The sequence below is a fragment of the Solea senegalensis genome, linkage group LG2 (assembly GCF_019176455.1).
Source record: "Solea senegalensis isolate Sse05_10M linkage group LG2, IFAPA_SoseM_1, whole genome shotgun sequence".
NCBI lineage: Eukaryota > Metazoa > Chordata > Actinopteri > Pleuronectiformes > Soleidae > Solea > Solea senegalensis.
Window position 1 is genome coordinate 20,794,411 of NC_058022.1, and position 15,651 is coordinate 20,810,061.

The 15,651-nt window shown below is 37.7% G+C and overlaps 1 protein-coding gene across 2 annotated transcripts in view; it reads right to left on the minus strand.

The window, feature by feature from the left end:
- The window catches only part of lrrfip1a (leucine rich repeat (in FLII) interacting protein 1a), a 59,736-nt gene that overhangs the window by 20,250 nt on the left and 23,835 nt on the right, over nucleotides 1–15,651 (minus strand). For both annotated transcript variants that reach the window (XM_044018347.1, XM_044018346.1), the window contains exons 2-12: nucleotides 14,241–14,327; nucleotides 9,674–9,691; nucleotides 9,147–9,218; nucleotides 7,122–7,163; nucleotides 6,158–6,208; nucleotides 5,916–5,951; nucleotides 3,172–3,228; nucleotides 3,050–3,091; nucleotides 2,861–2,917; nucleotides 1,579–1,638; nucleotides 28–105 (exon numbers count right to left, since the gene is read on the minus strand). In XM_044018347.1, the coding sequence (XP_043874282.1) occupies nucleotides 28–105; nucleotides 1,579–1,638; nucleotides 2,861–2,917; nucleotides 3,050–3,091; nucleotides 3,172–3,228; nucleotides 5,916–5,951; nucleotides 6,158–6,208; nucleotides 7,122–7,163; nucleotides 9,147–9,218; nucleotides 9,674–9,691; nucleotides 14,241–14,327 (600 nt within the window). The remainder of the gene's footprint in view (nucleotides 1–27; nucleotides 106–1,578; nucleotides 1,639–2,860; nucleotides 2,918–3,049; nucleotides 3,092–3,171; nucleotides 3,229–5,915; nucleotides 5,952–6,157; nucleotides 6,209–7,121; nucleotides 7,164–9,146; nucleotides 9,219–9,673; nucleotides 9,692–14,240; nucleotides 14,328–15,651) is intronic.

Below are 15,651 nucleotides of genomic sequence, written 5' to 3' on the forward strand. Positions count from 1 at the left end.
GTTCATGTGGTATTGTCATATACAGACCTGGTAACCATTGTAAGTGGAACCATGGTTTCTGGAGGTAGACAGACCATTGTACAAGTCAGAGGAAGTAAAAGAGGTCTGAAAGGAGGAGAGGGAAGCAAGAGCGATGAGCACAGAGAAGCAGGGAATAGGAACAGGAGAATGGTACGTTCAAAACATCCATATCACAAAGTCACCTCGCTCTTCACAAGACGGTGCTACTTTCAGTCATCAGTGAAAAGCAATGCAGTGCAAGTGAAAATGTGTCAATATTCAGCATAATCACAAACGCACATTTGCACACAAATTTAACACAACTAGGGATGTAACGATTACCGGTATGACGATAACCCGCGGTAAAAGTCCCGACGGTTAGTACTACCGCTTCAAATTTTAATTATCGTTAAAACCGTGATTGATTACCGCAACTGATTACCGAAAAACTCAGTGATACTGCTCATTTCCTGGAGAAGCAGGAGGACCTGAACGGCACTCGCTCAGAAGCGGGCGCGCATGCGCAGTTTCCACTGTCTGTCCTGTGACAACACGGCTGAAGCCACCTGCGCTCCAGAGATTTTCCCCCGCAGTAAAAAAACAAGATCAGAAGTCTGGGCATATTTTGTATTTTTAAAGGATGTTGACGGTAAAATAATTGGAGACAATCAACCCTTGTGCAGAAAATGCAAAAAAAAAAAACTCAGCGAAGGGGGGTAACACTTTGATGAGCCATCTCCGTGAACACCACCCACAACTTTTCAGCGAGTGTAATGTAAGTCAACAAAAACGGGATTTCGGAATAGTGGTTTGTCTGTAAAATGTTCCCATTTCCTCAATAAAACAAACCTAAGTTAAGTGCTACCTAACGTTACTTCTGTAAAAATACATGTTATTGGGCAGACGACACGTACCGTAGCAGACCAAAATGTGTTTGTTTCTGTGTTTTTTTTATTTTATTTTTATGCTGTGTACGACCGCTGCTAATTATTAGCCGACACAGAGTGAGGACCTGTGTGTGTGTGCGCGCGCACGTGTCAGTCAGTCAGTCAAATGATAATTAATAATAATAATCATCATATAATATAAAATATATTTTTTTTAAATAAAACTTTGTTAAAAGATTTCAGTGTTTGTGTTCAGTACTTTTTGAACATTTTGAACACATCTTACAATACCGCAATAATATTGATAACCGTGATAACTTTGGTCACAATAACCGTGATATGAAATTTTCATATCATTACATCTATAAACACAACCAAACGAATAAATTAATGAAATTGTACAATTTCAATGCACAAACAAGCTTCTCTGAGTCGTCAACACAAACGTCTTTGAAATTACTGAATTACTGAAAGTGTCAGCAGAAGGTCAATTAACAGAAAGTTTGTCGACAACAAACTTAATATAGCACATACGTACAGTATATTCTTTTGTATAACACAGGACACCTGGGTTAGAAACCATTACATGCCACAATGAAAAGCATCATTCACAAATTTAGCACACCACAGGCCATTGTGTTCAGAGAAAATGTGGACAGGTTGCTGTGCAGTGCAGTGCAGTACCACCCACCGGCTGCAGGTCTGATCTGGAGGCACGAGATGCTCGGCTGTCATCAGTCAGTAAGGAGCTCTGGGAGTATGAGGAGCACAGGTAATAACATCAAATCCACAGCACCCAGCTGCATACAGTCCATGTCAGTATTTGGACAATTACTTGATTTGACTTGGTTTGTTTGACATAAAACCAAGCGTGACCAGAAAAATTTGTATTTACAAGCTACAAAGGCTTTTCTAAATGAGGTTCAGTTCATTTAAATATTTATATATGAAAAAGGCACTAACATTATTCATGCTTAACCAACATTCTACTAATTTTTTAATAAATTCAGTTTTGTGCAAATCCAGAGCAGTTAAATGCAGAACCCTTTTCTGTTTCTATATGGCTAGTAGCTATAATCAATCAAACCATCACAGTTGCCAGGTAACTAGAAATTCACTACACATCGTGGCGGGTTTGGGGCTGTTCTCTGCATGTTTGCCATAAAAGGTGCCAAATGCAAAACTGAATGCCAGCACGAAAGACCAAAATAAGTGCTGTCATAATCTCGTATGGAATCAGACCATGAAAACAGACGAGTAAGATTACGTATTCTAATGGAACTTTTGACGTTTTAACAAGAAAATTAGGATATTTTTTATGACCTGGAAAGTTGTGTGAAGGACATCCTGAACTCAGAGCTTTCATTTTTCATTTTTTTGTGACGTGAATAGGACAGGGGAGTTCGCTTCTCATAGACACAGTAAACAACTCAATTTAAATGCAGCTATGGCTGGGAAATAATATAATATATAGCATGATATCTTTTTCTTTAATGACAACATAACAGAGGTTCAATCTATATTGATAGGTTTATGCACAGCACAAAATATTATATCTTGAACTTTGAATTATAACAATGACTTTCAAAGTTTTACCTCAGATTTGCGAAAGGTTTATCCGTTTAACTCTGTTAAACTTTTAATGCTGATAAAAAGTTTATCTATCTCGCATTTATTGTGATAATAATTGATACTACCTAAAATGAAAAAATGTTATCATGACAATGTTTTTGGCCATATTGTCCAACACCAAATGTAGCATATTTATATACTGGGTCCAGCGTTTCCAATTAGTAATTCACTGCAATGGGCAAACCAGCTACAGAAACACAAGCTCAATAACAACACAAACAAATCATTTGTGTCAACAGATCAGTTACATTTTCCTCATTAGACAGACATGAAACCTAAAACTAGTTCCGACGAATGAAGATAAGGAAGTTCAGTGATATAGTTCAGAAACCATCACACACCGTTAGGTCTAGCCTGGACGAGCGAGACACTCTGCTTTCATCACTGAGTCTGGAGCTCTAACGGCAGGAGAGACACAGGAGAGTCGTGAGTGATGGCATGCAGCATGTGCTTTACTTTACCTCTCTAATTAGGAAGAATCGTGCAATCAACAAATCATCATTCCTACAGCTGTGCACGCAGCTACTAACCCTGCTGGATATGACACTGTAGTTATCATCATAGCCATTCCTCTGTGAATAAAGAACACCGGTGAGAAACACTAAGGCCATTTAATGTGGAGGCCATTTGTGCAGTTTGAGCTTTTACATACATCTTTGTCTTTGTGCTTATGTTTCTTCTTTTTCTTTGACTTCTTATGAGAGGCACCCTTCGAGTGAATACAGAGAAGAGAACAATGAGGGGTAAAGATAAAGATAAGCTATGTACATCAAGCTTTTCCCACTCCAAAACGGGGCTGAACAATAAGCATTGTCATCACGATGTGCAATAGTTACATTACAGGGACGTGCAATGTTACGCAAGGTGTCATGCTACAACTTTTTTTCTAATTCTACATTCAAAAACACATGCACAGTTCTCACTTGATTTATCAAAATTCAACAAGATAAGTCCTTCCGATCATTAAGGTTCTATTTAAACCAATACGAGCGTCACATGAATTACATGAGTGACAAAGTGGTAACCATATGCAAGAATCCACATATCATTTTCACTTTCACAACAAAAGCACCTCAAACACCATCACCTTTCAAATGGAAGGTTGTGTGTTTGATTCTGGCCTCTGCTTGTCTATATGCTGATAGGTCATTGGGCAAGACACTTAACCCCACATTGGTTCTGATGGCTGTGAATGGGTATGAAAGCTGTGTGATAGAAAACATAAATAGCGCTGCACACATAGATAAGTTGTATGAATGTGTGAGTGAATGGGTGTGAATGAGCGAATGGCAAAAACTGTAGTGTAAAACAGCTTAGAGTGGTCAACAAGGCTAGAAAAGTGCTATATAAATACAGACCAATTACAGACAAACACAACTTAAAAATAAACAACAGGAAAAACATTTGGTGGCAAATTTAAAAACATTAATTAACATGTTTTATCACTCATGTTAATTGTTTAATGTGATTGTGAAGCTTCTTTAATTTTAAGCTCCACTGTCCCTTGTAAATTAAGGTAAACAAAATTGTTTACACAAATCATATTTTTACATTTTTATTGTTGTTTATTAGTATCTATGAAGACACGCTCCTCTTCACAATCACCTCAATCAATCATTCTAGAAGATTTAATTTCAGAATATATAAATTGCAGAAATACATAATATTGCGATGTAATTTTTTCCAATATCATTCAGCCCTTCTGTAAAAGCAAGAGACGCATTTCATATTTATTACCGTTTGCAAAGCACACATATTAATCAAGAAAACCTAGGCAACACACAATGCATCCACATGCACAATGGACTCATCACAGTTCACGCTGGTAAAGGTCAAGGTCATTAAAATGATTTAAACAAGACAAAACAAGCTGATTTGTCGAATAAACTGAGTGAGCCAAATAATTTAACCACATTCATGTGGCATTAAGAAAACAGCACTGAACATTTAAAGACATAACATACCCTAAAATAGTACTAACTGTGTTTTGTTTGGAAACCTATAACCCAGTGTCCTTAGTCAGCTTCAAATTTAATCTAACTGAAACCCAAGGTCAGCAGCAAAAAAGCCATGCATGACCCAACATGATGTCTAATCAGGTTCATCTACATTTATAGACTGTTTCTATTTAAAGATCATATAAGGGATCATAGCCGTCTGTCCTGAGACAGACACACTGGTTTGTTCCAGAACAGATGATTCTTGGCAATCGCTCCATCTCTGAAACTCATTTATTGCCGAGTTTCTATGTGATAGAGGACGTTTTGCTAAGGTTGGAACAGTGATCTGTCCACCGAAGGAACTTATGTGCGGAACAGTTGTTGTTAGAAGCCAATAGGAACGCCCACTCTCTGTCTAAACTGCCCTGTGATTGGTCAAAGCTGATTTTGACAGGACAGATCTAGCAAAGGCTGAAAGGCTATTTGAAAATGATTTATAATAAATGCCAATAAATCCTCCCTACCTTACCTTTAATTAAAGTCCCTTTACAATCACATTACAGGCATCTGGATTTATTTTGATTTCATGGCTGTAACTTTCACGTTTAATATCTGGCCGTTATTCAACCATTTAGGAATTACAGTACTGAGAAGCTGACGTCACAAACGCATGTGTAAATCTCGTCTGTGATTGGATGCTCGTTCTGCGGAAGTACTGAGGACCACCATAAAGAAAAGTATATGTGCGCAAAGCTGAGACACAAATAGACTGGGGGATGCTGCCGTTGTTGTGGGCAGGTGCGCCAATAATGCCACACTGCCGTTGTCTTTGACATGGATGTTAGAGGACCGAATGTAGCCTAAAATGAAAAGCTCAAAATTAAATAAAACCACCGGACGTTGAAGAACGTGGACGTTGTCCGTCTTTAGTGGGTTGGGCTAATCCAAAATAGTGAAAACAATGGGTGTGTTCTTTGAAGACACGCTGTTACCAGTGAAACATGGGTGCTCTGAAAACACCCCCATTAGTACTTTCCTCCTGATGAAATTAACCATAGACTGTGTGAAATTAACAAGGCAAAAGAAAAAAATCGACCAATCAGAATTTTGATCGGGTTAGAATGCATAGACTAATAAATCGACCAGTCGACTAGGAGTTTACAGCCCTCCTAGCAGATAGGACGAAAGGCAGGGTACACCCTAGACAGGTCGCCAATCCATAGTTTTTCATTTTCTAAATATCGCAAACAGTCTAGGAGTTATGGTAATGAGAAGTATGCATGCCAAACGCATACCGTAACAGAAGGGTTAAAATCACATGTTACAAACATATGTAACACACAGACATACTTTGTATTATGGAAGCTAATATATCTATTAAACAAAGAATGATTTATTCACAACAATCCATAAAGCAGAGGGGTTAAAAACTAGTTCACAGAACGTCAGCTCTTACCCCTCCACCATAAGCACCGACTGCATCAAGATCCGACTGTGCAAAAACACAACAGCACCATCACCAACAACTGCAACTCACACTCAACAGTGAGCAGACACACAACCTACACACCCATAAAGGTGTAAAAGGAAGATGCCTACTCTTTGAAAATCAAAAGGAATAGGATCTTGTTCATGCCGAGGGAAAAGAAAAGGGAGTTTTGGAATTTTCATTACATGTGCTGTTTGAGTGATACTGACCCTGACACTTCCACGGCTTCCCACTGACATCCGCTCATCGTCGTCTGAGAGCTGTGTGAGAGAGCAACACATTGAAAAGGATGGTTAGGGTTTTGAAACTGGATGCAATGTGTGAAGTCAGTCAACAATAACAGTGAATTATAATAAGAGGTATTCTAAAGTAATTAATCTCCAAGTCCTTTGCGTTGCTGCCATATAATATTTAAATGGAAAGAAATTGTAATAATACAGTTTTAGTGTCTTTTGGGACAGTCAAAGGTTACATCAATACCACAATAAAAATTCTATTGCATTTAAAACAGCAAGAGCATCTAGGAGAGCAGTGGTCACAAGTCGAAGTAGTATTAATGTTTCCATTTCTGGAGACTGCTCTTGGCAAGTACAAAAAAAAGATGTTTAAAGGTGAAATAGCAACAATTAGTAAGTTACAAATTAGCTTTAATGTAAAAACAAACAACAGTAGTGATTAAAAAAAAATCGTCAACACATATCTGAATTACCATTTCTTTTAAAGCATTGCTGTGAGTGTTGTTAGACAAGTTTTTTGTTTTTTTATTATAACAAATGAAACATTTGTTATAGAATTTGTCATCATTAAACAGTTATCTTTTTCAAATGGAAGGAAAAAAATGGCTAAATATACAGACAGTTAATTAGTTAATTTAGGACAGTTTGTTTTTATAAACAACAAATTCAAACAAGAACAACTAATTTGATCAAATAATAACAGAGAACATGTGATTATGGTCTGTTGCTTCTACTTAAATTACTTTTCTGTGACAGCAACTATTTCAGAACTGAGAATAAACTGTATATGTTTCCTTAGAATTTGTTTTAGACAAACAAACTGGATCTCACAAAGGGTTATTACTTGATCACTGTTTTCTTTCCCCCAAGACATTAAGCAGATTACAATACACAAGAAAGGCATGAGGAGATGGGAACAAGAGGGAAGGCTACAAACCATGTGTATCTGTGAAGAACGTGAGTATCTCTCACTATCCTCCTGGATGAGGGGGGTGGAGATAGGTGAAGAAAAGAGGGGATGCAGAGAGTAAAGGAGGAGAAAGATGTCAAAGATCAATGAGACAGATGGATGAAGAAGATAACCAACACTTGAAAAAAACTTTTGGGGTAGTCCAGTCCAGGCAGTCACATGACATTCTATGCCAAACCAATGTTAAACCTCTAAAAATCTGTTTGTTTCCAATTTCAATTTAGGCTCATGACAGTCAAACGAAGTGTAAACTTTAAACTTTTAAATTTAGAGTATATTTTACATATTTGTGCAATATGTACAAATCAACTGGTGACATATACATGTACATACAATATACATGTGTTTATGCACTTTTTAAATTAAGTATACCTCTTAAATGTTACATACTGGACCTTTTAATAGTCATCTACTGCCCATAAAGGAAATTAAAAACTTGTGGAAATTCTGAAACGCTTGCTCTGCCTCATCCTCTATAACTGTCAGATAATGTTGATTGAATCTTACAAGCAGAATCTGTTATTTTCTTCTGATAATAAAATATAGTTAATATTATTTCCACTGTGTTTGTAATTTAGCTTCCGGGGCTTACGTATGTGCGTCACACAGCAAACACTGTGTTCCTTCACAGCAAAAACAAACATTAGCCAGAACAGAGTTAATGAATGTCACAGAGCTGAAAAACCGACGTGCTTTCACCACAGTGGAATGTTCAGGGTTTCGGTATAGTATATTTTTTTCAGTCATGTTTTGACTAATATTCTGCCAATTGCTGACGTTAGCATTCCCCTACCTTCTCCCTACATTACCTTATGAGCTTGTATCCTTGTCCAAGTATACGAGCACTTATGGAGAATCAATTTATTGAATGAAATGTGTGACAGACTTGGTATTAGGCAGTTTCCAGCAGGTGGGTAGTTGTTAGGATGTCAACTGTCTTCCTACCATACATGAACTTAGAAATATTAAATTATTAAAGCTGTTTGAGCATAAAATCAGTTTCATTAGTCCCCTAGGCTGAATTTTACAATTGTCTTTACCATTGTTGTTTCATTCTTCTGTGTACTAGCTAGTCCTACTCTCTCCAGGAATAAGCAGGGGTGGGAACTGTGGCACGAGCACAGGATAGCTTGATTCTGACTCTGGCATAAATCAAGCAGTACCTTGACTCCAAAAAACATTATCTGATTGAGTTAGCTAAACGTTGAAAAATTGGATTTAGTACAATTTAAGAACATTTACTTTCAAAGTCCAGTTCTGGTCAGACTAACAAAATTAATCATTTTGGTTTTTTTCTAATATCATGTAAACATATTGAGTAAGAGACCCATGTCACTGAGCATAAACTCTGAATCGCTGACAGCTGTCAGAAAACACAGCTGTACCGCACCCTTTTACAGTGGTACTGCACGGAAAGGATAACAGTTGGGGCTGGTTATTTTGGTATTATTCACAATAGAAACACAAAAACAATATGTACCATGCTCTATCAAACCGTACCATTCCACTTGGTGGGAACATGGCCTAACACAACATGTCAGTACTGTACAAACTCAAAAACTCTGTTGTCACCTCCAACAGAGCAAGAGAATTATATTAGTCAAAAACACATCACCAACACCATGTTAGTCAAATTAGTTGCACACCAGTTATCCTCACTGTTGTGTTTCATCTCTCCTGATGCATGATAAATCACTTCACGTCATTAAAGTGGCAAATTCAACATAGCAAATCCCATGCAGTCTCACACCATTTGGGCAGATGGTCATGCTGATTCAAAGCCCAACAGGCAGCCCACTGTTTTCAATGGGATTATCTTTAATGGCCGAGCTTTGATTCATTATAAGCTGTTCTTCTCTAAAAAGGCTTAACAAGAATGATCTGGAAATCATAAGCAGACTGCGCAAACTATAAAAAACCAACGAGAAAAAAAACATGTGCAGGGCAAGAAAACACATGCACACCATTATGTACACAAAACAGAAACTGTACCATCCATTGTTCAATATCTCCCCATCTGTTGTCCACACGGTCATCTAATTTGGTATTCAGGCCATAATATTTCTAAAATGAGACAGGAAATGACGGCAGGAAAAATACAGTTCAGAAAACAGAGGAGAGCTAACCGACGTCCATTATTTTATTTGACAAAATGGGATCCACATGCCTGGAATTATTCCATCACCAAGCTTAAATTAAATATTATCTGAGCTAGAGGTCAACCGATATGGGTTTTTCTGTGGCCAATGCGGATTTTTAGGATAATTGATGCCAATTTTTTGTCATATATTTCATAGATTTTATTTTTTTCCTACATCTGATGACTGTTAAACGGTAACAAATAATGAAGTGGTATGGTCTATGTTTCCAAACTACATTTTATGTCTGCGCTGCTGTCCATTATATACAGTAATATCAGTAACAATAATGTATAAATTAAATATTAAATACATGAAACAAAACCAATATATCGAGGTCTACCGCTAGTCTGAGATGAAAAAGAAGAAGAGTAGGCCTACCTTCTGCACCTGAAAGATCTACACATCAACACCGATGAAGAGAAAGGTTTTTAGAGGAGAACATGAAAAGAGGAGAAAATCAATCAAACTCAAAAATGACATGACAATGACAGAGAAAGATATGAGCATGAGAATCAGTTGCCACTGAAAAGTCATAGTCAAAGAGGGACATGTAGAAGAAAAACACAAGGAATGTTGAGCAGTAAAAGACAACGAACACAGATTTTCTGAAGATTTAAAGACTAACAACTTCTTTAACAGGCATTTTCCCATGGTTCTTTAAAGTTGGTAGCACTGGTAATAAACTATTAAGTGCCAGTTTCACTTTAAAGACTTTGTTCCCTTGACTACAGACGTAAGATCAGACAAACAATTGCCCTTTGACACATACCAGAGCAGGTGACATTCAAAACCATCGGTTTTTAAAACAAACAAAACATGTTAAAAGAAATATCTCATTCCTCATTCATTAAAGCATTTTGGAGAAGGCTTTTTGTTCCTGAGAGTTAGATGAGAAAATGCATACAGAATTGCAAAATTCATTTGTGCCTTAAAAAAGCCACAACCAGCTGCTGCACAGCTTCAAACAGATTCTGAGGTTAAAAGTGGCTTTTTGCACATCTGAGTTCACCAATTTATCAGTATAATCAAAAAAGTGTTGTTGTTACGGGGCTTATCCATTTACTGTTACTCAGCTGAGACTCAACTTCACCACATCAAAGCATAGAGGCTTCTGTGCTCAAGCACAGAATTGTGTAGCTGCTGTGGATACTGTCACTGTACGTAGCTTGTTGTTGGCAGATACATAAACCAAGACCTACATAGCCTCCAGCAAAGAGGTTGTGTTTTTACTTGAGTCTGTTTGTTAGTTGTGTGTTAGTTTAGTCAAGATTATAAAATGTTAATTTCTTTTGGAATAATGCACTATTTTTTAATTTAGTGCATAAAAAAAACTGGTTATCAGGTCACCACTTGCTCTGTTGTTTTAGCAAAGTTTAAATGAGGATACATATTTTTCAGTCTCTTTATTAAGACACAGGTATAAAATGCAGAATATATGCATATTAAAATTAATCAAAACAAAATGAAATCCAAAAAGTAAAAGTATGTATTAAATTAGCTCCTTTGACACAATCTTGTTAAGACTAGATTTACTTCCAATTAATAATTCTGATGAATTGTAACTGTTTTTTTTCAGCTTCTTTGTCTTTATTTCTCTGTCAGCCTAAATGATATTCAGGTCTTGACACTGTGGAGGTTAGTCCAGCACACATATCAGTGTTTTATCAGTTGATTTCCCTACATTACCTGCAGTGTGCCGGATCACTGCCATGTTGAAAAATAAAACACTCCTAATCAGGCACTTTACAAAAGTCATGGCATAAATATCTGTGTAACTGCTTTGATAAAATACTTTGAGACAGACCTTAAGCATCCACTTGGCTGATTTTCATTTTGAAATTGATGCAAAATTATGACGTTGTTGTGTCTGTCAAATCTTGGTATTTTGAGTGGAATGGTGTTATTTTAAAGTTAATCTTGGTCTCTCATATATTAGCAAACTGTCGATGACTTAATTCCAACATGTGTATGTAATTTTCAAGCAAGTCTTGAATAAACATGGCATAATAGATCTTTGTCATAGTAGGATAAACACAGGTGATAATAACATTAATTATTAAGGGCACTAAACACTTTCTGAAAATGTCCTGTTTTTTTTGGTGGCGTTGTATATGGTCTTTATAGCATTGCTAAAACAACAACACTACTGTAAATCTTGTCAGGAAGTGCTCATAATGTTATGCATTACTGTACAAAAACATTTTATTTCATCAATTTAATACACTAATATTTGTATCATCATGAAAAGGAAAAATAAGCCCCGTTTATCGGAACAGTTAACACACAATTAACCTGTCATCACTGATCCCTGACTTACTGCTCTGTCTAGTTTGACCTGTGACATCTGTCTAAATATTAAAAACCAAAAAAAATACGTTTTTTAAACAGTCAAACATGAAAACATAGTGTCGAGCAGATTATTGACTGACTGGATGGTTCACGTCTACTACTTCTCACTCATTGTATGTCTGGACAACCAATTAGCAACTGAGCCAGGCACCGTCATAAGCCCATTCATAATGAGTTACCCAATCAGCCTACATTTGCCACTGTTCTGTTCAACTCACCAAGCTCCCTCTCTTGATTGGAGGGGTTCCTGGACGCCCACCGAGAGCAGCCTTCAGCCCCCTCCCTACAAACTCACGTCCGGCCATCCTGCTGCCCTCAGGGAAACTTAACTTGTATCTCTCAGCAGATGCAAACATGGTCAATCACATAGGCAAGATCATGGTAGGAGAGAGGCTTCAGAATTTGACAGCCAGAGCCACATTCCGTGTTTGCAGCTTCACATCCAGTAATCCACCTTTAAATGTGGTCTTCAAAGTGCCAGGAAACATCCGAAACGCCCTGAATGTGACTGTGAGCACAGCAATCCATCGCTCATGTAAACAACAACTGATCCACTGCAGCCTGGATAAGGAAATGCGACCTGCTAAGCTACTTTAGAACTCAGCTAAAGGGTTTAGATCACACACACAGACACAAAAACGCACATGCACACACCGACCAGACTCAGCTTAACAATGACCCTTAATCTGGTCCGTATGACTGGTGTGTGTGTGTGTGTGTTACTATTCCAGCATTCATGCACCCATGTACATTGTTGATCACTGATTGTTGCCTGACAACTGTATACAGACAGCATGTGAAAATACCTTGTAACAATAAAAAGAAAAAAGTGATCAGGATTTAAAGAGAGAATTCTGAGGATTGAGGTTGAATATATACAAATATATAAAAATGTTCACTACACAAACCATGGGCCGGTTCACATACACAGCCAGTTTTTGTCTGTTCCACACGCAAAGACAGAGAAGAGAACTGCCAATATTTACATGAAGCGGTCCTCAATTTCTGATACATCTGGACATAGGACGCATCTCAGTGTGATTGACTCTCGCTATATTGCAATTCATTTGCTCAAATCTAAGGATTCCAACTCAAGCAACTAAGTGAAAGACACATTTTGTTTCTTCACAGGAAACATGTTGTGGTTCACTTTGCCCAGCATGACTGTCTCTACACACATCTCTGCATTAATTATAGAAGGAATCTCATCGCACAAAAATAATATTTGCATTACATTCAGAAATAAATATTGCAGAATGGAACAGCATATTTACCATTTTGTAAAAATGCTCTTTGCAGCAACAGTTATGATAATGATAACCACGGGATGAGGAGGGAGTGGTAATTACATCTATCATTTATGATTCTGACTCTAAATGAAAATAATGTGTTTCTCTTCATTTCCTGACAGGTCACATGTACAACTTTAACTGTCAGCAATCACTGATTGTGTGGTCTATGCAGCACCTATGGCACTCTGTTTACACCGCTGACCTCTGACCCACAAGATCGAAGAGTCACAGATTATCATTGAAGGACAATGTAGACAGGAAATACCTAAGGTTTAAAACAACCTACACAGTGCAGATTCAGGACGGCTGAAAATCACTTGTTACTTATGTTACGACCCAGGGTCGTGACTGCTTGTTCCCTGTGTGTATGTGTCTGCATGTGAGTGTGAGATGGGTTGCAGGTGTGTATGTGTGAGTGAATGACATGTGTGTGATTCAGTCTAGGTGGATGCTGGGAGCTGATTGGTCCTGCCTGGAAGGAATCTGAATAAGAGGCCTGAACATCCCAGCTGCAGGGGACTTCCTCAAATCACTCACAGCCAGACTGCCAGCAGACATGTTGTGCTTGATTTTTAATAAACCTTTAAAATGGTTTGCTTTGCCTTGTTGCTGGTGGTTTCTTGGGAGTTGAGAAGAGGGAGTCTCATTATTCATATTGTGATCAGGTTTTCCCCTAGGCCTGGTCGTAACACTTAAGAGTAACATATTAGTATTGTGCATAAGTATTAGAGCACACAATCCAAAATTCAAGTTCGAACATAATGACCCATAATTTTTTTTAATGTCCGATAATGGTACAGTTTTCATTATTAAGATCAATAGTAATTTACAGTGCTGCTAGAACATGCATGAACCCAAGTTGACAGCTCTAACATCTAGGGGTGGAGTGGCTCAGTGGTTAAGACCGCCTGTGGTTAAGACCCTGTGTGCAAAGACTTCATGGTCGCAAGTTCAACTCCACTCCTGGCAGGTTGTACTCAATTCCCTTGTAAGACGCTTTGGATGAAAGCATCTGCTAAATGACATGTAATGTAATGAAACATACATGTGGTAGAGCTTAATGTGATAATGCTGTTTATATTAAATGTTCAAGTCTGAAAATATTAAGCTCTGAATTTGGGCTAACAAGATTGGACATTGAGTAATAGATAATTCTCATCGTAAATACTCTCTTTCTTGATCAAAACAACATATGGCAGGCTTCTCTGTGGCAAAGAAGGTGCTTTTCATTTCATGTCTTAAAAAATAGTATTATCATAGTGCATATTTAAGTGCTTTATACAAGGGTATATTGAGTTGTATACCTCTTTCTGTTGCCTCTCCAGCTCCTTCATGCGGATCTCTCTGGCCTCTGCCCGGGCTGCCCTCTTCGCTGCCAGCCTGGCCTCAGCCTGAGGGGTGACAAAGACAAAAAAAAGAGAAGTCATGAGTCCTTTTCTTTGGGCTCAAATTACACCTGTTAAAAAATATGTCAGAACTATGTCCAGCATGTGAACAATGGTCCAGTTCCTCGACAGTTTTATTGAGAAAAGAAAGGGGGGACACATTAATGAAAATTAAAAAGCACAAGACATTTTGACAGCTGTCAAATTATATGTGGATTCTTCATGGAATGCTGCTGTGTTATGTGTGACTGAAGAATCATGTCAGTGGTGACGCTGCGGTGTGTCACACTTGACTGGATTACCAATGTCTATAAACACTAGAGTATCACATGAACCTTTAACTCTGAATACATCTACTGAATTATATTTACAAGTATACACTCGTGTAACAATTTTCAGACATGCAGTCACAACTGTGTGTAAATGTGGGCATGTATTTTTACGTTTGTATTTCAGAGCTTTGCCTTTGCTCCACTCAGCTCTTGGGCAAGAGCAGGCCTTCTTCCTTAAAAGGATTTCTCTCAAAGTGAGTAGTGTATGTGTGCTTTACACAGTGTGTGTAAGCATTTCCTTCCTCTGACTTTGCGGTATACACTGTGTGATTACAGCCTATTTGCCTCTAGGTGGGGTCCCTGTAAGCGCTCCCTCCTTGTGTTTCCCCCCCAGTGTCAGTCATCATGACCGAGCAACAGGAAACAACAGACAAAGAAAGAGTCAGTTTTAAAGGAAAGCATGTTCTCTTTCTCACACACACACATGACTCATTTCATCCGGTTCACATTTCTTTAAAACATTTGTCAAAAAACTTTCTCTAACTAATAGGGACGTGAATAGATTTTCAAGTCTGCTCTGCAAGACAAGCAATGCAATTGGGCTCATGAGATGGAGCCTAAGATAGATAAGATTAACACTACTTTAAATAAAATTTCAATGACAAAATACTGAAAATGTGTTTTTCAGTCATTCAAAAACAGGATGAAGTATGTTCGAAGAAGACAATAGATAGCAATAATGAAGCATGGTAAAAGGTTATGCCTCGAACTCAAACTGTGAATCAACTACAGCAGGGAAGCAACGGGCCACAAATAAAAGGCTAAAATAACAATAATGACACCCATCCTCATATGCAACATGCATAACATTTACATTTTACATTAACAAATTCTGGAATAAAGTGTAATGTGTGACAAACTAAAATATGAGTTCATCCACAAATGGAGAGGAAACCTCACTGACACATTGCCGTTCCTGTGATTATTTTTAAATAATTCTGAGTGAGTTCAAGTTTTGCAATTTCAGCTTCTTAAGAGAAAAAGCTGAAAAGAATAAT